The sequence below is a fragment of the Ceraceosorus guamensis genome (genome assembly GCF_003144195.1).
Source record: "Ceraceosorus guamensis strain MCA 4658 unplaced genomic scaffold IE81scaffold_134, whole genome shotgun sequence".
Lineage (NCBI taxonomy): Eukaryota > Fungi > Basidiomycota > Exobasidiomycetes > Ceraceosorales > Ceraceosoraceae > Ceraceosorus > Ceraceosorus guamensis.
In genome coordinates this window covers 24,367-34,326 of record NW_020290129.1, presented here as the reverse complement: position 1 = coordinate 34,326, position 9,960 = coordinate 24,367, and the positions used below count along the sequence as shown (strand labels likewise).

Here is a 9,960-nt window from a genome sequence, read left to right as displayed (position 1 = left end):
GATTGGACGCGACAGCACTGGCGCTGGAAGGGGCGTGAGAGCAGGTCAGCGCAGATGAAGATGAGTAGACCCGAGTTCCTCGTGAAGCACGTCGTGAAAGTTTGAATCAGCTGATCAGAGATGATGGGGATGGTGAGCAGCTCAAGAGTTAGACCTGTTTGTGCTCGCAATCGCGAACGCCTTCGTTTGCGCGTGCAGTCATCAATGGTCTGCTCCTCATTCTTCTCGCCCCTCAGGAGGGCGCGTGCGCTGAAGAGGCATCTGTGCGCACCAAATCGAACATCACGTGTATGATAGACCGATCACGTGCACACCCTGTCCCCGCGGCTACACCGCGCGAGCGCAAAGGCAAACATTCTTTGGCTCTCGATTCACGACTCACGGACTCCCACCTCTTTACTTATACTGATCCGACTCGATTGAAATGTCTCGAGAAGGTGTGTCACCCATCGATGGACTCTTGACTGGGTACTGATCCATGTGTGATATTCAGCGTCGAGTGAGTCATCCGCATGGAGAGACGGAAAGGAAGGATGAAGGCACGAGCACGCTGGTGGACCAGGTCCAATATGATGCATTACTCGTATTGCGACGAACGTCGTTCCACAAAGCAAGCCGTTCATTTGGACGGTTGGAACACGAGTGGATCGGGCTCAACAAGCTAGTTGCTCGCTTCAGAAGAAGGGTCTGGTAGCTCTCATCACAGATCAGTGATGAACAGCTAGCTGTTCCTGCCGGCATGGCACGAGGGCTGTTTCCTATTCGCATCCACGATTGCACTTGTCGATCTATGCCGGGCCATCATTCGCCGAGAAGATTCTTTTGGCTTGAAGCAGGACTAGGATCGAGGTGTCGAGGACCGTCAGAAGTCGGAATGTTCCAGGCGGGCAAGCACATTTCTTTCCAAGAAGACCGACGTTCCGCTTGTCGCATTCGCACGAAAGGAACTGGAAATGGCGCGATGGGAGGTCAGTTTCTTACGGATCGACGTCAGGTGCACGGACAGTGCAGGAGGGGCGTACCGAACTTTAATGCAGATGGTGCAATCAAGAATCGGAAAGACCGGAAGCGATTGACAAATCTGACGCACGTCCAAGTGAACTCGTGACCGCAGTTCAAAGCGGTCGGACTCGCTTGTCCACGCTACACCCCATGTGGTCCCGATCTCCACGTCCACGCTGCTGGTCCCGGCGCATGATCTGGATGCCATCCTCTTATCTCGAGCTGACGCGTGGACGACGCTAAGGGAATGTGAAAAGCCCTGCTCAGGGTTTGCAAAATCCGCATTGACTGTAGCCCGCGCGAATGATTCCTTTCCTCTCATGCGCACCCTGCCGCTCTTTGCGATGCGCTAAGATCGGTGCTGTGTGTGTGCGAATCACATCGACGATGCGACCCGATGAAGACTGACCGCAGGGATTGGAAGAACGAACTCTTTACTACCTGGGGACCGCTCGCTGCGAGCGATATAGTCGCACCCTCAAAATCGCAAATTCCGCAAGAATCATTGTAAGGCAGTAATCGTGACTGTATGACTCGCCGGTAACTTGAGATCAAGTCGCCGAACTGCACGCCCTACCGTATCTTGCGTTCAGAGTGTACGAATCGCTTGGCGCTGACGTCAAAGCGTACCAGTGCGCGAGTGCATGCAAAAGAGCGAGCGCTGCGCTGCTCGTCGTTGCCGTATTCCCAGCTTGGACTTCCTCATCCATTCATGTGGACGGAGCCTGATCTTTGCATGTTAGCGCAAGAATAACCGACAAGCAAGCACGATGGTGCTGTAAATGTGAGTCGAACCTTCAAGAGCAGTCGCAGCAGTGATTGCAGCGCAGTTCGAAAGCAGCCCGCGCATTGTGCGGGCGGCCGGAATCTTTTGGGTGGTGGTGCACGCTTCCGGCTCGCTTAACGACCCCCTTAACGCGAGATAAGAGTTTTAGCGTGCGCAGAGGGCTGTGGGGATTCCGGATCTCAACACCGCGCTCGCCGCTCGCCGTTGATGCCTGCAGCTAGGTCGGCACGCGCCAGGTGGAGGGGAGAGTCTCAAGCGAGCCGAATGCTGTGACGCTGACGGCTCGCTCGCATTCGTGGGTGCAATCAGGGGTGTGATGGATCAAAAGGCAATCAAATTTTGCAATCAAATGTGACTGAAAGCTTTCAGCATTCTCAATTATGTTTGATAGGAAGTCATCTTCGCTACCTCGGCACCGCCTATACGCTTGCCGGTGAGTGTAATAGCGGTGCAGTACACGTAATCTTCGCGCTGATCGGCACAGCACGGGTTGCCGCGAGGCGTGGAACAATCCATGAGCAAATGCATCGCACCGGCGACCCAGAATCGGAGCTGAGTGCTGTGCGGGATCGTCGCAATTCACGCGGCGATTCGAATCGTGGATTGCTGTAGCGATAGCGGTACAGGTCGCCGTCTAGACCTCTATCGTCATTCAATTCGCGCTTGGGTGCAGCTAGGCAATCAAGAATCAATGACAGCAACTTGCGAAATGTTGTTGCTAAGCTTCACATGCACCGGCGGAGTTTCTCATAGTCTCCGTGAGTTTTCGAAACTCAGCAAAAAGAAGTCAAACTCCGCCTATTGAGACTCAGATGCTTGTAAATGTGGTCATGCTGCGTCCCGCGTCGACGTAGCGTCAATCACGATTGGCAGATGGGAAACGGTCTGAGATGCAAGCAAGAGTCGACTATGCTGAATCTGGGTTGCGTAACGACCTGCCGAGGTTGTGTAAGGAGGATCATCGGACTCCGCCCTGCTGCGAGCATTGGCGGTGATTTACACAGATCTATGAGGAGCGTAGGTGTTGCAGCGTCTGTCGCGAAACTGTTGGTCACTCTTTACGGCACATTCCAAGGCCCCACATGCCACTGGATGTTGATCGCGTTGCCCAGGCTTCCCGCGGCTGGCTGTCGCAAGACTCACTCTCGCGAGGTTTTGGCTGTGCGCCGTACTTTGCTTGTTCCAAGGGGCAAAGGAGGGACACACTGTACATCCTGATGGATAGGATGAGCAGAAGCAAGACGCCGAAATATGCTGCAAGCTGCGCAAGCTCCGAAGATTCGCGGACCGCAAAATCGAGCTCTAAATGCAGACGCCGAGGCAAAGTGACGCGGCGCAACGCAACATTGCTCGTGATTCGCATTTGCGTGTGATACTGAAACTGTGCTCTACTCGGCACCATCCCGCAGGAGTGCTGCTGTGACCTGCGAGTGACGGTGGACCGAAGGCAAGCTCATCCGATGGCCGAAAAGATCGTGTGATTGAGCGCAGAAAGTCGCATGCGTCCCACCAACAGAAATAATGTAAATGTGACGATGCTTCGAGATGTTGTGGAGCACGAGATCGCACGAAACACTTCTCCTTCGAGTTTCTAAATATTGGACCCCTATGAACCCCGCAAACTGAGCTAGCGCACCGTTGCATCACCGATCCAGCCGTCCGTCACCGTCCGCGGTGAGTTTTCAAAGAGCAGCTCAGCTGCATGTGCATGTGCATGTGCATGTACTCTACGGTAGATGCATGCAACCCTTGCATCTGCATGCGTCCACGCGTTGCGTTGAATTCCGGTCCGACCTCCGGTCGACGCGGCTTGAGGCACTGCGGCAGTCAGAGTGTGCGATCGACGACCCGGCTGTGCAGGACGTGACGCGATCCGCTTTATTGGTCGACGCTTGCCTTATCTCTACGACGCTAATGCGACATTTTCATCATCGAAGAACCATCCTTCTGTCGATTTCCCCTTCTACAAACACCACCTCACCACCGCGTACATCGGTGGACACCCACCCTGTCGCCTGTCCGTCGCATGTCCACGCACCCTGCCTGGCCTCTCGAGCGCAGTTCCGTCTGCAAGAAGCAGGAAGATCTCATGCTGCGCAAGCTAAACCTCTCACGCGCGGATACCCAGTGCCGAAGTGCAGCAGACTTCAGGCCATGACCGGCAGGGGGAGGGGGCCTCCTCCAACGGCGATTCACTGTGGAAATGACTGAATACCTACGATCTCGTAGCGCGGTCATAGAGGTCTGTGCATTCAACATTCGACGACCCCTTTAGCTTCTCTTGGCCTGCGTTTGCATAATCTCGCTCAAAGTTCCCTACAGCGGATGATTAGCACAGGCAGCGCTCACCCGGCCATCCCCATCAGGTTGTCACATCCGTACGACGTAGTCATTCACTAGCGTCCACTCTTATCTCTCCTCACCAAAGACCACACGACGACCCGCACGTTCGTGTGCGGACACTCGACAATGAGTCGCTGAGCCTGGTCTAGGTGGGCAGGGGCTGGGGCCCTGACGCTAGTCGTCGCATGACTTTCCATGGAAGCGAGCCGCTTATGGCTAGCCGATGGATGGTACACATCCGACTGGTCAACAGAAGCTATAAAGAGGGGCTTCGGATGTGTTCAATCATCCATCTTCTTCCCTCACTACACTCGGTCTCTTCAACCGCTCACCTCACCTCCCTCAACACACGCCCATCAAACCCACCCTAATCCAACCCACACTCACCTTTCAAAATGCGTTTCGCTGCCCCCGCTGCTCTCGCCATCGTTGCCTTCGCTGGCTTCGCCTCTGCCGTCCCCGTTGAGAAGCGCGCGGACTCTGACCTCGTCAAGATTGGCAAGGCCGTTAAGACCGTGAGTACAAACACCGGTACGGTCTTCACCGTCGATTTTCTCTTCATTTCTCTGACTTTGAACCATGCTTTCGTCAACAGTTGGAGGATGCCCTCGGCGTGACGGACATCGACGCCCTGCTTGACAAGGCCACCGGCGGCGCTGTTACCGCTCTGGAGGACAAGCTCGGCATCACTTCGCTGGAGGAGGCTATCGGCCTCGCTAAGCGTGCCGACTCCGACCTCGTGAAGATCGGCAAGGCCGTCAAGACCCTGGAGGATGCTCTTGGCGTCACGGACATCGATGCTCTGCTCGACAAGGCAACCGGCGGAGCCGTCACTGCTCTCGAAGACAAGCTGGGCGTCACCTCTCTCGAAGAGGCCCTGGGTCTTGCCAAGCGCTCCGGAGACCTCCAACTGATCGGCTCCGCCGTCAAGACCCTTGAGGATGCTCTTGGCGTGACGGACCTCGATGCCCTGCTCGACAAGGCGACCGGTGGCGCCGTCACCAAGCTCGAGGACAAGCTCGGCGTCACGGATCTCGAGGAGGGCATCGGCGCAGCTAAGCGAGCGGCCCCCGGCGACATCCAAAAGATTGGAAACGCTGTGAAGCTCCTCGAGGATGCTCTCGGAGTCACGGACATTGACGCTCTGCTCGACAAGGCGACTGGAGGTGCCGTCACCGCTCTGGAGGACAAGCTCGGCGTCACTGACCTTGAGAAGGCCATTGGCGCTGCATAAGCTCGAGGCTCGCTCGGACCGACCGACCGACCGCTGCACGCCTCTTCCTTCCACCAAAACCAGCGACACGCCACGTTTGCCTACCCTAGGCGACATACGCTCTTACCTCATTCGTCTTTCTTCCACCCTCGCAGTTACCACCAACACTCGCTCGTCTTGACACCTGCTATCCTTGTAATATTCATACGCGCTTCGTTTAAACCAATAGATTCACTGCAGACAATTTGAGTGTGATTGCATTGACCTCGCTATTCGCTGCCGACACTTCCTTGACTTTTGTCTTCTGTATAGCTGAGTCGCAATGTAATGTCTGAGCCCAAAGCCCGTCGCGGCGAGTGGTCTTCTTGGGTGCGCGCGCTTTGCGCAATGCGCGCCGTTCCAACGCCGAGGATCGGTGAATGCAGCATTCGCGTAGCCGCATACTTTGCAGCCTGATGCCAGGATCGCGTAGACAACCCCAACCCCAACCCAGCTTGTGTACTAGGTGCGTGTCGACACGATATGGTCCCCGCAAAGATGAAGCGTGCTAAAACCGATCACGATGGTCGAGCAGAGATCCAACCGTGAACGTCGCTTTACCCAACGTACAAGCGCCGAACCCCGCCGCATGATCTACCTTGGAGACTGTCAGCGCCTGAACAATGCTCGTGCGCGCAGCAGGTGCCGGCACCGGCACCGGCACCGGCGCCCCCCCCCCCCCCCCCCCCCCCCCCCCCCCCCCCCCCCCCCCGCGGCCAGAGCGGTGGAAGCGTGCCTCTGAGGCGTACGATCATGAAGATGTAGGAAGAAAGCGTGGGGAACTAAAACGAGCCACAATGGCGGCGAAAGCGGGCTTCCTTGAGGCTATTCGACCGCCGGCAGGGGCAAGAAATGCACCGAATTCAATATCGAGGTTGCAAATTGCGCGACCATCCCGACGTAGCGCCCTATGCCGAACGGGCTCTCTCACTGGGACGCGCGAGAGGTCCACAATCTTTTGTTCTCGCACACTCTTCCAACAATTTCGAAGTGAGTCTGCACGCCAGCGAAAGCTATGCTGTGCGAGATCGAACAAGTTCGCGAGGGCGAGCGATCTTCTTTGCCAGTGATTCATGGCTTCAAGACTAGACACTACGAGTGGACGTGCTGATGAATGACTGCATAGACGGAAGTACCTTTTTCAAGCATCAACCCACTTCCGAGTGGGACTGCGTGATAGCTGAACAATGTCGAATACGAACCCTCTCTGGTCGAGTGCTGTAAAGGCTATGAATGGGACATGCTTTACGAGCGACTAGACCGGCGCACCGTCACCAAATTTCCAGCAAAAAAAACCTACGGCATCTAGGATTTTTGCGTGGTCCCCCACCGCAATACTGACTAGACCATACAGGGTTAGGCTCGCTTCGCTTGCGGCCTGGCCAGGCGCACAAGTGCGCCCGGTCTCCGCTTCTGGGATCAGACGGGACCAGGCACTTTTCCTGTGGTGTGGCCGTACATGTCTGCTTCTTGCTCTTACACGATCATATACAATACTTTTACATACACACTGTCCTGTGCAGGGAGCGTAGCGACCTGCACCAGGCTCTGAAAGCTCGGACGAGATTTGCCCTTGCCTGTTTGAATATGATCAACGACTTGATGCTCATTAGAAAGAGTCAGGATGTGAATAGACAGTCTTGAGTGCGAGCTACCGCTCATTCACATTTGGATTGATCGATGTTGCCGCTCATGAGTGTATGAGAATGCACGCTTGCGCGTGCCAAGGTAAGCGCGTGAGCGCGGCCTCCTGCCGCGAGGTGCGTGCGATTCTCTTAGCTCGTCCCTCCACTACTTGCATCTTAAATTGTTTGGCCCATGATTGATTGACGGTTGTAAAGCAACACAGCACAGCCTTTCCTACAATTACGCGTTTTTGGTGGGACGCGCCCGCGCGTGTCATCACAATCAAAATTGACTTCAATTAAATTCCTGTAGGTAATGACCGCGCGCCTGCATGTACTGTACGCTGTTGCTGATTTTTGATTGCTGCATGCTGCTGCTGCTGCTGCTGCTGATGATGGCTGCTTAGGCGGGCCTTTGGTGGATGTCTGATATGCCTTACAAATCACAACCATGACACATCGTCAAATCACAAATTCAACGCTGCGTCAGGCGATCCGCAATGCTTCCGCACCCTCACCATCTCACAAACCTAACTCTGCCGCTCGCAGACTCGCACTCTGACGGTGTGCGCCGATGATCTGCGCTTTCTTGCCCTCCACTTGCGCCCCAGACTACCTTGACTGGTCATTTTGAGCATCCATTTCAGGTCAACTTGCCAAGAGCGTGGAGAGACACCTCGACCTCTCGAGAGAGTTGCGCGGCCTCACGTGGGACGGAAAAGCGGACGACAGACAGACGTGGGGAGGTACAGATCTGCAAAAAGAAACAAACGGTCCGCATCTCCTTTGAAGCGGAGGGGGGACTCGCCATCGAGGTCGGACGCAGTGCGGAAGAAAAATGTGGTCAAGCATCAATGTCGGTTCATGCTCTGCTCAAATGCTCTCGTATTGCGACTCTACCCCAGTGGCAACATTGACGAGCGCGAGATCGAGCAGTACGTCAAGTCATGCCACCTTGAATGCTCCTTCTTCGTCTTCTTCAGTCAGCTCGACGCGGTCTGAAGCTAAGGTCACGTCTAAAGCCTCCATTCCGCCCTATGCAACGCTCATATCGGGAGGCGCATCAGGTCTGGCATCATGCCTGCTGCTACAACCTCTTGATCTGCTCAAGACGCGCATGCAACAATCCCCAAGGTTACGTTCTGCTGATGATGGGAATGGCACGCGTGGCAGGGACTGGAGCGCGACGGGAAGAACTAGGAGGTTGGTGGGCGTTGCTAGAAATGTGGTGAATGAAGAAGGTGTGAAGGGTTTATGGAGAGGAACGGGTCCCACTGTGGTTAGGTGAGGAAGCCTTGAAGCGTGAGCAGTGGGCAATTGTTTGGCCGGGAGCCTCCTTCTGCTCCACTTCTTCGTTGTCATTCAGCAGTGGAAATTCGCTGACTCACTTCCCAACTCACATCCATTCCTCCCGCCCGGCCGAATTTTTTGGCCGCCTTCGCTTCAGGAATGTGCCGGGCGTAGCGCTTTACTTTTACTCGGTCACGGAACTCAGAAGGTTTTTGTCCAATGCAAACGTACCCATCTTGTCCGTTGCTCCCCAGATCACCTCTAGCACGGGCAAGGGTAAGGGCAAGGAGAGCACAATGGCAAGTCTGAGTGCTATTGGGAATTTGACCACCGGTGCAGCGGCCCGAACTGCGATAGGCTTTGTCTTGTGTCCCGTGACCGTAGTCAAGGCGCGCTTCGAGGTGAGTAGCACAGAAAAGGAGAGAGAAAGGATTTGGAAGGGAGTTGCGGATGTAGCGGAACACGGAACAGGTGCAGAGCGTACTCTCTAATTTCGCATTTTCTCTCTGTCCCCTCTTGCATCTCTTCTTTCTTTCACTGTCTTCAACAACAGTCGTCTAATTTTGCGCCAACCGCATACAAGTCGATTTCCTCCGCCCTGGTGCACATCTACAAGACGGATGGTGTAAGGGGCTTGTTTCAAGGATTCACGGCGACGGCGCTTAGGGATGCGCCCTACGCTGGTCTGTACATGGCTTGCTACGAGAGCTGCAAACATTGGCTGGGCAGCGTATCCGATCGAGGATCAGGTTCGACCAGGGTTGTCATGGCCAGCGGTGAGTCTTCATCATCACCCTTCAAAGATTATGCCGGTACTTGTCCCTGATTCGGGTCAATCACAAGTGCTGATCCCGTTTGCGACTCCTCCCGTCTCTTCGACTTGGTCCCTTTCTACCATGCGCGCAAAATACGCACGTGCAGGTCTGATAGCGGGCACAACCGCGACGCTCTTGACCCATCCTTTCGACATCCTCAAGACGCGTCTACAAACTACACCTCGGTCCGCCATCAGCGTCAAGGCCAATGCCAGCGCTGTCGCCCTTGGCACCAACACCGCATCGCAGAGATCCGCTTCCACGACGCTCATTTCGCTCACGCGAGAAATGCTGAGCAAAGAAGGTGCGGGTGCTTTTCTGGACGGATTGGGATTGAGATGCGCTAGAAAGGCTGCGAGCAGCGCTATCGGGTGGGGCATCTTTGAGTATGGCAGGAATGCTTGGTTGAGATTAAGGCACGCTTGATATCGACCGGACTCCTCCAACAGCAAGGTGGGGGGGGAGAGGTTTGTGTAAAGAGCGTGCAGGCATGCCACGCCACGGCGCGATCGGATCGAAGGGGCGCGCGGGGAGTTGAAGTGCAATGGATGGGAACAAGGGAGAGCAAATTTCCCGCTTCGATCCTCATCAAGCCAATCATCGCACGAGCCGATGTCTAGGAAAGGAATAGCATGATACACGGGGGAATTTGCAGGTGCTACACGAGGCTGTCGAGGTGCGCAATTGTAATTACCAGACTGTGCCGTAGCCGTGCGCTCGCTGATTAGCTTCGAGTGTCAGCCACCCTTGGCCGGCCTGCGCCTTGACCTGCGAAAAAAGGCGTGGAGTGGAGCGAAAGCAGCGGAGCGTCAGTCGGCGCTGATGGCCTTTATCTTCTTCTCACGG

General features: G+C 55.4%; 3 protein-coding genes across 3 annotated transcripts; all 3 read left to right on the top strand.

Annotated features, from left to right (window-relative positions):
- Positions 1 to 4,527: 4,527 nt before the first annotated feature.
- Positions 4,528 to 5,366, top strand: IE81DRAFT_332493 (hypothetical protein; the record flags this gene model as incomplete). The annotated part of the gene is made up of 2 exons (XM_025515316.1): positions 4,528 to 4,647; positions 4,728 to 5,366. The coding sequence occupies 2 exons, from the start codon at positions 4,528 to 4,530 to the stop codon at positions 5,364 to 5,366; spliced, it is 759 nt and encodes a 252-aa protein (XP_025366391.1).
- Positions 5,367 to 5,917: 551 nt separating this feature from the next.
- On the top strand, positions 5,918 to 6,776 carry IE81DRAFT_41576 (hypothetical protein). Its single transcript, XM_025517324.1, has one exon. The coding sequence runs from the start codon at positions 6,008 to 6,010 to the stop codon at positions 6,452 to 6,454; it is 447 nt and encodes a 148-aa protein (XP_025366390.1). The 5' UTR covers positions 5,918 to 6,007; the 3' UTR covers positions 6,455 to 6,776.
- Positions 6,777 to 7,458: 682 nt separating this feature from the next.
- IE81DRAFT_326757 (mitochondrial carrier) lies at positions 7,459 to 9,826 on the top strand. The gene is made up of 4 exons (XM_025514904.1): positions 7,459 to 8,293; positions 8,457 to 8,700; positions 8,853 to 9,075; positions 9,221 to 9,826. Exons 1-4 carry the CDS (start codon positions 7,848 to 7,850, stop codon positions 9,538 to 9,540), a joined length of 1,233 nt encoding a protein of 410 aa, XP_025366389.1. The 5' UTR covers positions 7,459 to 7,847; the 3' UTR covers positions 9,541 to 9,826.
- Positions 9,827 to 9,960: the final 134 nt, after the last annotated feature.

Bases quoted from the DNA above. Each gene is read 5' to 3' on its own strand.
- IE81DRAFT_41576 (XM_025517324.1), top strand. From the start codon at position 6,008: ATGCTCGTGCGCGCAGCAGGTGCCGGCACCGGCACCGGCACCGGCGCC.
- IE81DRAFT_326757 (XM_025514904.1), top strand. From the start codon at position 7,848: ATGTGGTCAAGCATCAATGTCGGTTCATGCTCTGCTCAAATGCTCTCG. The intron at 8,294-8,456 runs GTGAGGAAGCCT...CCTTCGCTTCAG, and splicing joins ACGGGTCCCACTGTGGTTAG to GAATGTGCCGGGCGTAGCGC. The intron at 8,701-8,852 runs GTGAGTAGCACA...CTTCAACAACAG, and splicing joins TAGTCAAGGCGCGCTTCGAG to TCGTCTAATTTTGCGCCAAC.